The sequence below is a fragment of the Betta splendens genome, chromosome 24, assembly GCF_900634795.4.
Source record: "Betta splendens chromosome 24, fBetSpl5.4, whole genome shotgun sequence".
In the NCBI taxonomy this organism is placed as follows: Eukaryota; Metazoa; Chordata; class Actinopteri; order Anabantiformes; family Osphronemidae; genus Betta; species Betta splendens.
Genome location: NC_040901.2, coordinates 11,470,059 through 11,487,321, shown reverse-complemented (window position 1 = coordinate 11,487,321; position 17,263 = coordinate 11,470,059). Strand labels below are relative to the sequence as shown.

Genomic DNA, 17,263 nt, shown 5'->3' with positions numbered 1-17,263 from the left:
TAATGTAATATGTTCCAAAACATATCTTGATGTGAAGAGCTGTTGTAAAAGGCCTCTGGGGAATTGACTAATTGCATTAGAATAAACAACATACATGATAAAGACATGGGTGACCAGAGAAGGGGGAGGTAGTGGAAACTAAGAGAACCAGATACTTTCTACTGAACTAAGAGAATTAATACTTCAAGTCCCTTCAAAAATCATTCTGCAAAGTTTTCTAGAAACACGTTTTAAGTTTGTTATACTGTAGGCATTAAGTGTAGATTCCTGCACAGAAAGGTTCTATTTAAATGCAAATTTAACACTACAGTTTGCTACAAGTACCGAGACTCCAGTCTCATGGCTAAAACCTTTACACTCTAGCAGAACAAGGTTATGCAAAGGTGTAGGAGGAGCACGGCTGCAGTCAAAGGCCATAATAACACTGTCGATAAGAGTTTGTCTGGCTCTTCATTTGCTCATGGGTCGACATTATCACAACTATTTAACACTAGTATAAATATTCAGAATGGTGTCAGAGTTCAAAGTCAAACTGGACACAAAAAATTACCAGGGACACATTGTTGATAATTGTGGGAGTTTTGCAGAAATACCTGTGCTTCGCTATAAAGTATGCCCATTTCAAATACTGATATTACAAGGCCATAAAGCCACAAAAGGTGTGCAGTGCAATGTGTTCCATTTGTATGGATAACCTTCAGTGTCTGGTTACTCATTCAGGAGATGAAAAATTGCAGATAAGAACAAAACCATGGAAACCTGCTTAAATTAATGTTAGAAGAGTAAACGCTAAATGAAATACAAAGTTGTATGTATGCGAGTGTGTGTGCACAGTTGCCTACGTTTTGATAGGCCCAAGCGGAGGCAGAACACTGACTAGCGATGCCCATGCAGGAGCACTTCTCACAACCACGTCGATTGTCACCCTGGAGATTGTAGAACCCCAGTTTACAGCGGTCACAGTTGTCTCCCTCAACGTTTTCCTGCATTAAAGAGAGCGAGAGAGGGAGAGCGAGAAAGAAAATGAGAGATGCATCAAAGTTTATGGCTGCCCTCAAACCCATACAGGCACCAGGCGTGTTATTGCAGTGTTAATGTGGTGCAGATAATGATGACAAGGCTTTAAAGGCTGACACAGAGTACATGCTATTATTTCTGTGTGTGTGTGTGTGTGTGTGTGTGTGTGTGTGTGTGTGTGTGTGTGTGTGTGTGTGTGTGTGTGTGTACCTTGCACACGCAGGGTGTCACACATGGGTCATCGTTGCTGCTCCCTTCCACACTGCAGTTACAGCGTTGACAGGACGGGTAGCCCATATAACCCACAGCGCACCTGAAGCAAATTAGTTTAGGAACTATAATAAATGAGAAGGCGATAACTACTCCAGACCAGCCTCATAACCACATGATCAATTCACCTAACAACCACTAAATCTGTGGTATTTATTCTGTCTTTGACGCTTTGATTGCCGCAAACCCAGACAGCACCAGGCACAATATAAATGGCAACATACAAATAACTTCCTAATTAACAAAGAAAGTGGGCTAAAGCATTACTGTATATGAAGTGATTCTAAAGATGCTTGCTGGCCTGAACCTGAGAGCTGGTCATTAAAAAGTTTGGAGTAAAAGTTTTCATTATTAGATTTCATTAAACTACTGTAAATCACACAAGATCTTAGAACAGTAGTTTCAGTGGGAAAGCAAATAAAAGGTAACACAACAATCAATTATAGCAGCTCATCAAGACACTTAGACTAAGAGGGCTTGTTCTTTTCTTTTCATTCAGGTTGTGCTTTTAACCTGATATTTGGAATGACAAGCCACTTGTGGATAAAGTCAGTGTTGATGTCTTTTTTTAAAGACAAAGCACGAGAAGTGTGCTATTAAACAAGGTAAGGTACGAAACCGAGTGTAATCGAATGTTGTAATAAATCATCAGCGATATTAATAGAGACGTCCTGGTCACTTCCAAACACTAATTGCAACAGACAACAGCTGAAAGGTTCTGCTCACCTGTCACAATGTGTCTATCTCTTTCTTTATATGTGCGTGTCTCTCACCTGTCACATTGCAGACCCCCAAAACCCTCCTTACACCGGCATGACCCTGCTGGCTGGGCTGTCAATCAAACACAAAAACACATTAGTATCCTTATACTCACACTAAAAGGGTTCCAATAGCTTCATTGTATATATATATATATATATATATATATATATATATATATATATATATATATATATATATATATATATATATATATATATATATATATATATATATACACACACAGTATATATTCAGTGAATGTACATACTGGATGTAGCCTGGCTTGAATCGGCAACACATGACTGGCTGATAGAACCTTGTGGGTCACATTCACAGGGGACGCAAGGGTTCTCCTCCTCAGCGCTTACCTGGTGAAAAACATTACACTAACTCAATTAACGTTTGCTCGTCAGGATTTTCCAACAAGGCCACAAGTGAAATGCATATGTAGCAAACCTCAGTAGGTCTGTAGTGTCCAGCCACGCAGCTCTCACAGTTAATGCCAGCCGTATTTTCACGGCATCCAATACAAACTCCACCCCCCCTGCGTTTGCCACGGGTGTCCAGGCTGAGCGATAAGTCTGCTACGGTCTGATTGAAGTAGCACTCGTCTGCCTTACCGTGGCAATTACACTCTAAAAGAAAAAAAACACAGCATTTATTATTATTGTTATTATTGTGCATCTCTTTAGCTGCACCAAGCGTGGGTTATGTTTTGCGTGAGCACACTCAGTCTTCGAATGGTCTGTCCCTGTCACAATTGCTTCTTTTATTGCTGTGCCAGTCAGGACCTTAATGTACTGTCACCTTAGCCATTCTGTGTCAGTATCAAGGCAGAAGAAGCAGTTATCAGGCCACTGATAGACACAGGTGTAGCCTTTGTGAAATAAAAATGAAGATTACATGTTGTAACCCCAGCTTTATGATGACAGGTGGAAGCCTCTAACCTCATTTCTGTGCTGATACGCAGTTGATGATGTTTAATGCATGCAAAGGTGACTCTTGATGGCTTCATGCAGTCATATATCAAAGATTAACCCTGATTGGCTGGCAGCAATCTAAATTTCTGTGGGCTGCTTCACAGTTCGGCTCTATGAAGCTTATGCTCGTGGAAGTTGAACAGTAGGTGTGCTGTGCTAATATTGCACACGTTACCAGTTGACATGTGGTGTGTGGGTACACATGCAGTAAACACACACTTCTACAGAAGAGCCAACGGAGAAAGTCTAATAAGGATTTTTAGCAAACTCTCTTGTACAGAGGATGGGCTGCTGTTCTTCATGTGAAGTTGTGTTTCTTACCTTCACAGACATGTCGAGTGAGGAAGGTTCCTGCCATCCAGGGCTGCTGGTTGTAACCAGGGCAACAGCGATCACAACTCTCCCCACATGTGTTGTGTTCACATTCACAACTAAACTTCTATAAACACACACATAAATTCACATATAAAAACAAAGGCACACATTAGGAGATGGAGTTCCTAATTAAATAGACCTGAGCAACTGTGTTTAAACAAATAAATCTTCTAATGCCTGGAAGCTAATTGCAGTGGCTGAGTTGACACAGTAGCAATAATTAAACTGAAGCCACTTTTTTCTCAAAAACTAAGAGTAACTAAATGTCAGAAACTGGCTGGACACTAATTGAGATCAATGCCACGCACAATGGAAAGCTGTATCGCATTCTTAATCACACTTTAGTTTGACAGATTACAACAAAATGTGCAGCAGCATCACAGCAACTAAAGTGTTCTTTTCTAATACCTGTAATGACCAATATGCAAGTCAAATCAAGAGCTTATCAAAAATCGCATTAGGGCCAAAGCCAAAAAAGGTCAGGTTGCCATTTACAAGGTAAAGTAATAGGTATGCTATTACTTTTTGAGAGGAGAAATAAATTTAAAACTAAACACAGTCAAAGTAGTATGTAGCAGGACATTTGCCAACTGTGAGGTTCAGTAATTCAATTTAGCACTTTCTGTAAATTGGCTGATGGGGAGAGCGTGCCAAAGAGAAGAGTGGTACAACTGTGCTGCATGAGCCAAGTCTGGATTTTCTGGCTCAGGTGAATTTGTCCCTTTCATCTGGTACCTAATTCTGCAACTTTGACTTCAGGCAGCGTTTTTGCTGAGTGTGCATCGTAGCAAATGATGTGTAGACGATGACCAACGCATCGTCACACAGGCCTCCACATCCTCTGCATTCTTAACTGAATTCAATGACAGTGGTGAAAAGCAGTGATGACGCAAAAAAATAAAAGGGGGGCTCTTTGTGCGTAATGTGTGTAAGCACCATACACTTGTAAGTGTATGTAAGCACAATAAGTGATGTCACTCGTGTAGAGTGACATCATCACCAAGGGACCACACATTAGTGAGACAGCTGAGGTAGACTTCATGCTTGAGCCTGAGGACATGTAAAGGGCACAGTACAGTGTGTGTGTGTGTGTGTGTGTGTGTGTGTGTGTGTGTGTGTGTGTGTGTGTGTGTGTGTGTGTGTGTGTGTGTGTGTGTGTGTGCAGGTGTCTAGTATCAAACACTTCTGTTTGAAGTGACATGGGAGACGATACTTCTGTGTGACACCTGTGTCCCCTGCAGACAGTCTCTCACACACACACACGCACGCACGCACGCACGCACGCACGCACGCATGCACGCACGCAGTGAAGTAAGGCTGTAGATAAAAAGCTGGTGCCTGAGGCCACTCCTTGTTGCTGTTCAATAGTATTGAGGAGCTCCATTTCCTTTGTGGTATTGTTACTGGACAGAGTGGGAGAAACTGGCAGTTTAGTAATTTACCTTTGTAACAGTGTTGAGTGGACAGGCTTTGGCATGGCCGTAGCAGATACACATCCCTCCAATGGAAATGTCCTTAATTGAATAGTAGTACTGGAAAGAGAGAGTGCCAGTAGTTGGACATGTAGAATGTGTTACTAGAGAGAACCTTAAACTTGAGAACAGCATGGCTGTCTCCAGCACAATGTCTAGTGATACAGCATCAGGTACATGTTTTATACCAGTTGGTCTAATTGACTTGAATAATTAATTTTCTGTAAAAAACATTAAAATGATGATTCAGAAAATCCTACGAAAAATTTTTTAATTGTAATTAGTATCATCAACACACTGAATTACATTTTGAATCATTATTTACTAAAGGCATCGAGAATCAGAACAAAGAACAGAACGCAACAGAATTCTGTGCTATTCTCACCCGTCTTGTCACAATTGGATCAATTTCTTTGGGGTCTCGAAATGTCAGAGTCATGAGGTCAGCGTTCAGCGTTCTGATTCGCTGAAACACCAGCCTGATGTAGCGGGCGGAGGTGAAGTTCAGCAGGGTCGGGGAGGGGTCCTCTGCACTGGGACGCCCATTGATCAAAGACGCGTGGATCTATAGAGGGAAAAGGAAGGGGAGAGACAGGTGAATGCAAACACGTTGGGGAAGAAACAAACTATAAACCTGCAACTATCACTGTACCAAACAGAAGTCTGACCTTTAATCTTATACCTGGAACTCACCAAGCAATACTTGAAGGTACGACAGTAATACTGTTTGGCTGTTTGCAGATCGTGTAACACCTAAATAATGGGCAGTTTTTATTTCATCTGTACAAGAAGCTTGACATTTGATAAGCATTCATTTACATTCTTCATCACCAATAATCAACAAGCTGCCCCATAATGAGGAGTGTGAGAGGTTCTGTCTGCCTGCATGGCTGACTGTCCATCTGTCCGTCTCACTAATGTGGCCAAAAGCAACATTTGGCATCTGCAAAAAAAAGTCTTACAGAGTGTGCTGACCGTGTGTTGCGTGCGTGCCTGCGTGCCTGTGTGTGTGTCAAGGGGGGACACTCGATGGCTGCAAGCTGCACACTTGGAAGTAACGAAGGAGATGATTGTGTATTGTGTGTGCATGTGTGTGATGAGTGGAGGGGTGACATTGTGAATGTGTGTGCGATGCTGTGACACATCGCCTACGACTCATTATGGTTTCACTGTGATCAGACGGCTAGGGAGCTGTCAACCACGCACGCACGCACGCACGCACGCACGCACGCACGCACGCACGCACGCAGGCACACACTCAGACACCTCCACCGTTACTTGCAGCTCTTGACATCTCCCAGCTTGCACCCCCTCTAATGCTCCCCCGCAGGACACAGACACATACAGTGAATATACAAGAGAAAACACACATGGAACTCACACCAGTGCAGGCATGTGCAAGGGCATGAACCAGTACCCACACACACACACAGACAGACAGTTAAGTCTACAATTAGAGGCCTGTGTGGAGAATGTGGATGTGTGATCAGTCTGTGTGAGCAGCAGTGTGTGCTTCATTAATGTCAGCCACAGCAGACTTGTCGCCCTCTTCTATAGGGTTCAATCACACACAGCAGATCAAAGCATCATGTACTATAACCCATTTGTTTTCAATAGACTGATACCCACGTTTTATTTTACTAATTATTTCAATTATATTAACATATGCGCCCATTTGCATAGTTTAAATAGTGGGGCATTATCTTCTCTCTCAAACCTCACTTTTCTGGCATGTTTCTAACATCTGTATTTTCCTAATATATACTCAAATGTACATTAGTCTTTATTATCTTTTAGAAATACCATAACTGTGTGCTGAATGAGGTGGTACCTCTCCATTCTCCAAGGGGTGGATCTTTGAATAAAAAGATGTGCAGATAACTTCATCGTCTCTTGTGTATGATGGAGGTCCTTTGCGTGGATTAATGTTGAATCGTGTCAGGCATTCTGTGTCGGTGATAGCGTAGTACTGCCAGGGGTCAAAGGTAACGCCATCCACTGAGCGCTCCAAGATCCAGTTACCTGCAAGCATGAATATTAATGTAGAAAGTAATGATTAAAGCTGTCAAACTTGTGGTTTGGACAGAAGCAACAGATCAATAAAAATAATGGTAGACATCCAAACAGTGTTAAGGTCACCTACTTAAAATACATAGAACATTGACAGAATGTTTGTACATCTTGGGGCAAACTATGATATTCAGTCTTCTGGACTGATTTACTATAAAGCCAATCCATTTAATGGAAAACCAAATAAATAATGAAATGCATATGATCTGCCAATAGCAGTATTAAACACCATGCTGCTATCTGTCCAAGCAGCTTTTGTTATTTAGTCACAAAAACCCGGCAGCGCCACAATGATATCACTTTCTAAAGAGGAGTGAGCCAAACATTGGCCATTACATTTTGTATTGTATTAGTGTTCTCTGTCTTTATGGTTTCTTTACTGTAGGGTGTCTGTAAAAACAAACCGTACCTTAAGTGATGGTTGTGATGGTAACAATAAGGCCTCAATAAGCATCTGCATTAGCAGCTTTCATACAACTACAATAAAATACATTTGACTGAATGCTCCTGCCAATTAAAAGGTAGATTCTCTGTGGGAACACTGTATGTTATAATTACTGTGTTTAACTGCTGAAAAGCTCTGTTGATTGAACTTCAAACACATAGTAAGCGCCCGACTGTGGAATCAAAAGCACATTGTCGCACAGGTCTGTGCGGCTGTCCACACACAAGCTATCAAGCAAAAAACTCACCTGGGCGAGGTGAGTTGGCTGCCTTGACAATCACGTAAGCAATCTGGAACACCTGAAAAACAGAGAGAGAGAGGAAATGTAGCCTGTAAGGTCCAGGCACACATGGAAACACAGCTGCTGTGTGAGCAGAGGTATTAGTAGATGTAGCAAATAGTAAAATTACATGTGTTATTTGTCAGTAAAGTGCTATTTTGGTTCAACTTTCTTTCAGTTTGATCACATTAGATTGACAGACCTAGAGGCAGGCAGGCAGACACATAGCATTTGACCTACATCCAATGGTTGGGCTTGTCTAAGTCCCTGTCTCCTCACCCCATCCATTCCCCCTGTGAGTCTCCCGCTTTCTTCTCATGATGTGGGAAGCAGTGTCACATTGCAGCAATTAGAATAGGGAGAAAGCTACGAAGTGTGTGTATTTCAGGGTAACCTTATAGCAGTCATTCAAACCCCCTACAAAGAGTCACTGTTACCTGTAGTCATACGGAGGACAGGATGCTGTGTGTGTGTGTGTGTGTGTGTGTGTGTGTGTGTGTAAAAGAGCTCCCAGCGGTGGCTTGTAATTCGGTGACAGCTTTGGGACAGCTAGGCAGCTCCAGCAGCTAAACATAGATGAATATGGCTAACTAGTGTGTGTGTGTGTGTGTGTGTGTGTGTGTGTGTGTGTGTGTGTGTGTGTGTGTGTGTGTGTGTGTGTGTGTGTGTGTGTGTGTGTGTGTGTGTGTGTGTGTGTGTGTGTGTGTGTGGCTGCAATGTGCCACACTCTAGCTTTTGATCAGATATGGATCTGACAGGTTTTTCTCCCCCAACACAGCATGACCAAATAAACCCAGCAATAACTGTCCTGCCAGAATCACACAGCTGCTGCTGTATAAATGTTAATCTTGCATTGGTGACATTCAATGCCAGGTGTGGCTTATACTAAGTTTGCATCGCGAATACATCATATCCCCCGATATAAAATATAATTGGTGGATTTTCTTTTCAAACAGCTTTCCAAATTCCTTTTTTTGCATTTTACTGCACCCTCCTCTTTTTTTGAGTAACAGTCACTGAACAGGCTCAAACGAGCAGATTATCAGCAGGCTCCATCTGAGAGGTTTATAACTGCTGAAATGAAAAAGAAAAACAAAGCTATTTTGGATTAAAATCTGAATTTATAATGTGTGCACATACAATCCTGCTTTAAAATAAATAATAAATGAACTTCTGACTCAAATGTCTTATTTTTATATTTCAAGCATCACTGTAATCTGTAAATCACCAAATGAACAATGTTTGTTTAATTAGGCCCATTTAAGCCCTGGGTCCAGTATAGATGGGGCTCCTGTAATTATATGGACTAAAAAAATCCATTTTGTCTGAAATTTGGACGCAGTGACAGTGGTTTTACTGAACAGCTGGTGTTTACAGATCATTCACGTAAAACATGATAAAATCGCTCAAGCCAGTAAAACCTGCATTAAAATTCAGTTCACTACCCATAGACGTGGAGTCGAATGTGCTGACAGAGTCAAAGTGAACCCTGTTCTTTGGGGTGTCAGACACCGTCAAGCACACGCAGGCATTCCATACGGACACAGGTGGCTATGACGTAAAGCAAAGAGAGCCAAACTCATTAAAATTTACTGTCTCTTCAAATAAAAATGTGTTTACATCTCACTGGACTAATAAAGTACGTTTTGGCCCTGTTCTTGTGTGAATCATCCCATATCTCTGCCTGCCAAACTTAGTGCAGCCAAACAAGCAGCAGAGATCTAGTCATAAGATCACTCAGCTTTTGAGCTGCTACAAAATACACAACTTGGGGGGGGGAATTAAACGCTGGTGTATTTTGAATGACTCTAGCGAACAAACAATAATAGTTACAAAATGGGAGAAAAGAAGTATGGTGTTTGTCTCATTTGACTGCAGTGGAGTGTAGCATATATAGAAAATGGCCTGTGGATAAAAAGTGAGAAATGGTGTGTAACAGCCTATTGAAATCCATTCTTTTTAAGTCGGTTTCTTTTACTGATCTGCCCAAAACACACTTGCACAAAAAAGAAAACAGCGCTCACACACACAGTTGCGCACAGACATGGTCATAAAATGGCCTTAAGCCTTTTAAATGGGGTTTCGTCTGCACAAAACACCAGATGCTGCAATCACTCAAACATTCTTGCTTTGGCCTGAGCTACTGTCCACTATTGCACCAACCAAGTTTCATGGGGTACAGCAGATGTTTCATTTAACTTCAGTCTACTATGAATTAAAATATTTTTCTGGTGCTCAAACCCTGATTTGCATTATATGGGGGTAATAAGTACTCTCATGTATGGAGGCATTGTGTATTGTGACTCCATCTAGAGTGTTTCAGACTTGTGGATAATGAAAGAATATTGACTGACAGCATCTTTAGGTTCAGATGCATCAGCATATAAACAATTACATTAGAAGAATTGATTTGTAATGAACACACAGCCATCAAATCGTTCACTCCCGCGCACATACATACACAAACCCGCAGAAACACGTGCACCATCAGCTCCCACGCTTTCTCATTATTTAGTCTTTCCGTCCAGAAAGCCTCAGTAATAAGAAGGGAAATGGAGAGCGGTGATGTCACAGGCAATAACCACATACACACACTCATTTCTAACTAAGATGACTGTGGGCACAAGGGAAATTCATGTGGAGGGTAAATAGATTTTCATTGGGCTGATCAAGACTCCCCCAAACAAACACACTTAAATCCGACTGAAGGATGCACATATTCAAACACAAACATTATTGGCCATGGTACAGTCCGTCAATTCAAATCAGCCTCAGGTACATTGACTATTTCGTGGATCAGTACAAAATTGATTGAAGTAATAACACAGAGTTGCTGGACTTGATGACAGAAGGATCGCTTTCAGGCAAGCTGGTTGTGGAAACCATTTTACGTCCAAATATTTTATATATGAATATTACTGCTTGAAAGTAAACTACATTATGTTTTCAAAAGCATTTCTGGCTAACACCCAGTCTGGAAGTGGAAGAGTGAAGTGCTAATAGCTGTAGGTACAAACAAGTAACTGCAGGTATATAGTTCTTTAATAATAATCAGCAATCATTAAGTTTTTGAAAAATGAATATATTGTTTTGTACAGTATTACTTTAATTAAGCGATTGAATTGTTTTTCGTAATCAAAAGCAAGCTTTCATGAACTAAGGCTTGTTGTAAACTCAAATAGATGTTCTGCATCATCTCACCTGTTTCAAGTCCAGCGTGATAGTCACATAGTGGTAGTCCATTCCATTTTGTATAGACGGACTTTGCCACCAGCGGTTGGTCCCGTCAATGGCATATTCTATGGGATGATGCTCTATCCATGCACATACACACAAAAAGAGGAAGCAATTTAATGGCATAAGTACAGTAGATAAGTTGTTTTGTTGTACAGAAGTCTTGTATATCCAAAGGTCTATTTAAGGCTTGTTTTTCAAACTAAAATCTTCCTCTATGTAATGATGTAATTTCTGTCTGTAATTTTGACTCTGCAACGCCAAACCCTTGATTTCAAAAGCACATTTCCACCTACATAAAAGCACTGCAGATATTATTTCACAGTGCAGAATAAACTCTTGGGAGCTGTTACTACTTCACACAATAGTTCTAATGGAGCAGGAAGATAAAACGCATTATTAAATTATTACAGGGGACTATGCAGAGTTTCTTTTTGTGCATGTATAGGATTGTGTGTGCATTTTTATCATATGTGGGTGCACTTTTAGGAGAAGATGGGGCATTTAGATTGACTGGCAACTGTCAATCATCTGGGTGACATTTAAGGTAAAAACCATAGCAACTATCAGTAGTAAGATAAAAACAGAGGTAGGCTCCAACCACAGTGAATTCAATGAATCAAGAATTAGGATGGTAGAGCAAGACTCAATTTGTACAAAAGACTAAGCATTAAACAACAGCTGGATGTTTTGTTTAGGAGTTACTTCCTGGATTCCCTCTTGGTATGTCTGACTGGCAGAGTCATGTTTCCAAACAGAATCCACAGCAACAGCCAAGAATCTTTTTCCATTTTCCATTTCTTTTCCAAATAAACATATTGTTTTACCCTCAGATAGAGTCACAAACTTTGTCTTTGTGTAACTATATTAAATGAATGGCAAAATACCCCAGCTAATCTAACCTGATAGGATTTAGTGGCTTAACATAAGGAAGGTACAATGACTGGTTCACTCACAGATTAACAGGTTGAGTTAACTGAGCTGCTGACTGACTAAAGAACAAGTGTTTGAATTATAGAGAGTAGGTTAATTTAGCAGATTCATCTTGTCACTTGGTAATTGATTCTTCAGTTCATTTGATAATTATCACTTCAGACAAAATTACTAGTTAACATCTGGCCAATTGGGCTCTAATTAACTAATCTAGCATGATTTATCACTGTAATCACTATGTCATAAGACTTAGTCTGAGTGCGTGTGAATCCTTACCAAGTGGTATTTGGCTTTTTTGGTTGCATATCCGACATTGAGGGTTTGTAACGGGCTGGCCTGGTACGTGTTCCACCAGTTTACAGAACATTTCTGGACCCATTGAACCACAGGTAGCGTTAGCTGTTATGTCTGCCATTGATGCCAGGTTCAGCACTGCCGGGAACAGTCCTGGGGATCAAACATATGTGACGGGACACAAAAGAGTATTACAAAAAAACACAGGGTTCAACAGCTTGTCCTTGCCCTCCGGGACTCACGGAGAGAAAGACAAAGGTCTAAAACACTAAATACGAAAAAAATGTACATGAAAGTACATATGACATGAAAATTAAAACTCTTAACAGCGTAGTCAATCATCGGTATTCATAGGTTCATGTCGTTTTAATACAAGTTCAAATCTGAGGTCAGCCTATCTTTTTTTTTTCAAAGGTTTTCAATAGCTACAGGGGAAACACCTAGCACAATCTGCTTTACATAAAGGTCTTTTATTTCGAATCATTAAAATTGTCAGCTTCTCTGTGTAGAGGAGAGAGCCGGCAAACGCTATATCTGTTGTATTGAGGTTATGACTAATTAGCCTGGAACATGAGGAGGAGGGCAGGTGTACTATTTCATCCGAGTTAGTTAATCTGGGTGTATTTTCGGTTCAGACTTATGCTGTGAAAATAATTTACCCGCCACACAGCGAGAGCCGCGTTCACTTCATTTCTGGAATGAAACAAGCACCCAGAACATTTTTGGACAGCTTTCAGCTTTGCAAATTACTGTGAGCTATGTAATGGTACAATATCAAAGCTCTGTTAATTAGCATTTTGTTTCCATTTGCTTTCCATGGATATTTCTCACTTTGAGGGTCACAGATGTAAACAGTGGAAAACATACATAATGAAAACACACTGCTGACAACACATTTAAGTTTCATTACAGTGTTGGATGTAAGTATAAAAATGAAAAACCAGGATTATTAAAATTATTAGCATTATTAAAACGCAGTGAATCTAAACTAGTAAAATGCAAGGCATAAATATACTCTTTGGAAATTAAGATATAACAAAAAGATAAACATTCGTCAAATTACGAATTATATGTGCATATAGTAAGACTTAGCTTTAAATTATATTTACAATATGCAATATACATTTTAATTGTGTACATAAAGTATATACATTTAATACAAGCATTAAAATAAACACCAGACACTAAAAGTGGCTTAAATACCTTCAACAAAGTGCAGCAACGACCCTCTACATCGACAGCCAGCACAAATGCGAAAGGTGTAGTGTCCACAAGCTAACGGGCTAATTAGGTAGCGGAATGATTAACAAGCTAACAGGCTAACGCCCAACTAGCTAAAGCGTTAATGGGCCAACAAACAAATTCAAAACCAAGCTAACAGGCCTAGCTAAATAAAGTATCAACTTACAGGATAACTTTCAGACTCTGTGTTAAGTAACTGAACATACTAACTAACAGACAAACTATAATATTTAATTTATATTACATATTCGTTTGGCAGCTTTGGTCTAACGTTTAGGATGAAAACCAAGACCAGGTAGTGAACCAGGAAGTAAAATGAATAAATGGGCGTGGCCAAGGTGAGGGGCGACCCGATTGTTACAACAATCAATGGTAGAAAAGTACTAAATTCAGTAAACAGTGACAGGAATCACAGCCCTAAGTCAGAATGCAAACTCTAGTCAGTGTTTTTTTTACACTTGAAAGCAGACACATCTGTGTTGTTTCAATGGTTTCACGCTTGTAGAACTAAAAGTACTGGAATGCTCCTCGCATACACATGTTTCACATTTCCTGTCTGCACGAAAAAACTGAATTAACAAAAAATGCGAACACACAAAGGCATGGCATCTCATCAGACAGCCAGGTTCTGATGAAAGGTCGCAGCATTTTACACTTGCACGCACATAAACACAGATGCCGATACGTGTACTGTAACTGTATACAAAGACAGACGGGGAGAGAAGCACTGGAGAAACTTGTGCACAGTCTGAATGTGTGTCCAGCTGTTGGGGCAGATGTTAACTGTGAAGAACATCTGAGGCAGGCAAAGCCTCTCTGTCACACGTGTACGCATTCTCACACAGATACTCATTTCATAACACACTCAGTCAAACCCACACGCCTCTTAGTAACTGAGAATCTGTGTACACTTACTGTACAGTAAGCCATGATTTGATAAAGGCCTGATTCACCGTGTGTAGTGCACAGACTCCTGATGAAGTGGAGACTCTGTTGGAGTCTGTGTGGCCTCTGGTGTTCTGGTGAGATGCAGCTTTAATTCAATCAGCAGACATTAAAGAGGATACGACCCTAAAATGAAGCCACATGAAGCCTCAACAACTGCCTACTGCTTCTCCTCAGAGGAGCGAACCGAATGCGTGCACCTCCAACCCAGCAAATATTTCCACCACACGCCAATATAAAAACAAGCCTAGTTAAGGCTTTAGTGCGAGAGGAAAACAGTTGCTTTGATGAACACATTGGTTACGGTCCTTCTCCGCACCGCTTATAACTACCGCCTCCTGCTTCTGCCAAGAAAGCCAGCCAACAACTTGCTTATTACAGGCTTTTGATCCGCAACCGGGAACAGTCCGTGGCCAGATACAAATGTGTGTGGGAGACTGTGCAACGTTTAATTGTGTCATTTTACCTTGACTGGAGACAGCTAACACCAGCCACTTCCTGTGTCTGATTTAGAGCATCACAAGGGATTCAGATGAAAACTTCATTTGTTCCAACTTTAAGCGCATACTTTGGTTCGCGCTCCCAAATGCTACTGCTTTTAATCTAGCTGCAGTCTCACACATATTTAATTTCCCTTTTCCTGTTGCCTCAATCGCAGAGGAAGCGCTTGAGATTGCATCAGTTAAATGACATTACCAGAACTACACCATTCGTCCTGACACGTTGCCAGATGCAGATTTATAATCAGACGGAAGTGTCGTTTGAGTGATTGTGTCAAAAGACGCAGCAACAGCTGGTTAAACATCTGCCATGAATCTCACTTTAAATCTTCTGCATGTCATCACCCAACAACTGGAATGACCAACAGGACTACAGGCATTTTTAACATGACTCAGTGACGGCTTCGGTTACTGTGGCACGCACTGTTTAAAAGCCTACAGACAACTAAACTCACTTCATACTCACTTCATATGGATGTCCGTTGCCATAACAACGCTCACTAAACATCAAATCGTTTGCTGAGACGGTCTCATCGTGTGTCGGACTAACTTTGGCTTTGGAGTTTTCTCCTTTGGCTTTCGCGGGTGACAATGAGGTGAGATAACAACAGGGAAATGAAGAGGGGATGGATAAAGGCAGGGTTTAGATTTCACATTCACTGAATGACAAGGACACAATGAGTGTCTGCCTATGGCTCTTGAGCGCACACTCACACACACACAGGTTCATCACCTTCCATTCTTCTCTCTCTGCTCTGATAACCATGGTAACCTACCTGTCTGTGTGTCCGTCTTGGCCTCTCTACCCCCCGTCTCCGCTCTTGGAACCAGATATCTCCAAGGATTTACTGCCATGCCGGCTCCAGGGCTCTAAATTACAACCCTGTCAAAATGGATGAATGTAAACTAAATGGAGGCCGGGCGGCGTCATTACCAGTGGAGCCGTTTAACACTGAGCAAAGGGCAACAGCTCAAGTGAAGCTTGTGTATTTATTTACACTACATAATACATCATCTGGGAATTAGATGTTTTAATTATGTTATAAACCTCCCTCTGTTATCACCTGATATTACATGACCTATAATCCATACATAAGCATCCTAATAATAATTGTCTCTATGACAACTGAGCAACCCCTGTGCTGCTCCTCATGCACCAGGCAAATCAACAGGCCCCGTGTTTCAAGCGTAGGTGACATTAAAATGTAAACTTTGCCGCCGGCTTTCATCTCCACACACGTACGGCACTGTAGTGATTACAGGCTGAGGCTGCTGAGACATGATGCGCGTCTATGTGATTAAACGCAGAATACGACGCAAAAAGGAGAATTTGTCCACGTTGGCCACATTTTCAAAACCTTGGGTTGACAGCAAATTTGTCTCATTGCGTAATCGTATTATATTACGAATCAAACTTTATTTGCTTTATCTGTCATGGTAGAAGATGACTCTGCACTGCTGCCCCTGCATGTGTGTGTGTGTGTGTGTGTGTGCGTGTGTGTGCGTGTGTGTGTGTGTGTGATGGATGTGTTATTGTTGAGTTTTGAGGCTAGATGTATGCTTGATGGAATAAGAAGAAAGTTGAAAAAGACAGGATCATCTCTCTCTGTATCGCTCTCTCTCCCTTTCTGCTTCTCCCTTCATCCTGAATAGTTGGAGGAGAGAGAGAGAGAGAGAGAGAGAGAGAGAGAGAGAGAGAGAGAGAGTTGTGGAAGGAGAAAATGAAAGAAAATTGATGTAGAGGGAGAGATGGATGGAGGGATTTTCAGAGAAAGACAGAGCGTTGTTTAAAAGGGTCAGGGGCCGGAGAAGAATGAGGGATGAGACTGAGATAATCCTTATGTGTGACTAAACACACACACACACACACACACACACACACACACACACACACACACACACACACACACACACACACACACACACACACACACACACACGATCGATATCTACCGAAGGTGTGTGTGTGCATAAAAAATGAATGCAGAGTTGGTAAATACATACATACACATTCTGACAGCGTTTGGTGAACTATTGCCGCCTTAAACGCACAGAAGCTTCGTGAGGATCTGCAGCGAAGCCACGAGGAAGCGTCTCATGAGGAAAAACAACGGGGAGCAGAAGATCATGGTTCCAATCTAAGTACTCATCTCTCCTAGAGAACTAATCTGCTCAGATATGCTCTAAACACCTGAAGTGTGATTTCTGTGCTGCGGCGGAGCCTCGGAGCCAAGCGCCTCCAGGAGATGGGAATTGAACCGTCTAACGAGGGCAGAGGAATTCAGCGCGTTTCCCGAGTTACGACGCGAAAGCTCGGCCCGTTTCACGCGCGGGTCCACACAGATCACAACTCAATCATCTGATGGAGGCTCTCTGCGATGAGGAAGGAAGCAACCCAGACGCTTTATTAAGGAATTAGCTTGTGACCTGAGAAGAGAGAGCAT

At 41.4% G+C, this 17,263-nt stretch overlaps 1 protein-coding gene across 6 annotated transcripts in view; it reads right to left on the bottom strand.

Moving 5' to 3' along the window:
- lama2 (laminin, alpha 2) overlaps positions 1-17,263 on the bottom strand; it is a 98,594-nt gene that overhangs the window by 62,550 nt on the left and 18,781 nt on the right. For 5 of the 6 annotated variants that reach the window (XM_029140389.3, XM_055506142.1, XM_055506141.1 and 2 more), the window contains exons 2-13: positions 12,115-12,285; positions 10,873-10,985; positions 7,639-7,690; positions 6,708-6,898; positions 5,262-5,441; positions 4,847-4,936; positions 3,351-3,468; positions 2,506-2,684; positions 2,318-2,417; positions 2,061-2,118; positions 1,228-1,330; positions 843-983 (exon numbers count right to left, since the gene is read on the bottom strand). In XM_029140389.3, coding sequence (XP_028996222.1) covers positions 843-983; positions 1,228-1,330; positions 2,061-2,118; positions 2,318-2,417; positions 2,506-2,684; positions 3,351-3,468; positions 4,847-4,936; positions 5,262-5,441; positions 6,708-6,898; positions 7,639-7,690; positions 10,873-10,985; positions 12,115-12,285 — 1,496 coding nt within the window. Of the gene's footprint in view, positions 1-842; positions 984-1,227; positions 1,331-2,060; positions 2,119-2,317; positions 2,418-2,505; positions 2,685-3,350; positions 3,469-4,846; positions 4,937-5,261; positions 5,442-6,707; positions 6,899-7,638; positions 7,691-10,872; positions 10,986-12,114; positions 12,286-13,335; positions 16,276-17,263 lie in introns of those variants that run through there. The other variant, XM_055506143.1, reaches the window with a different exon arrangement.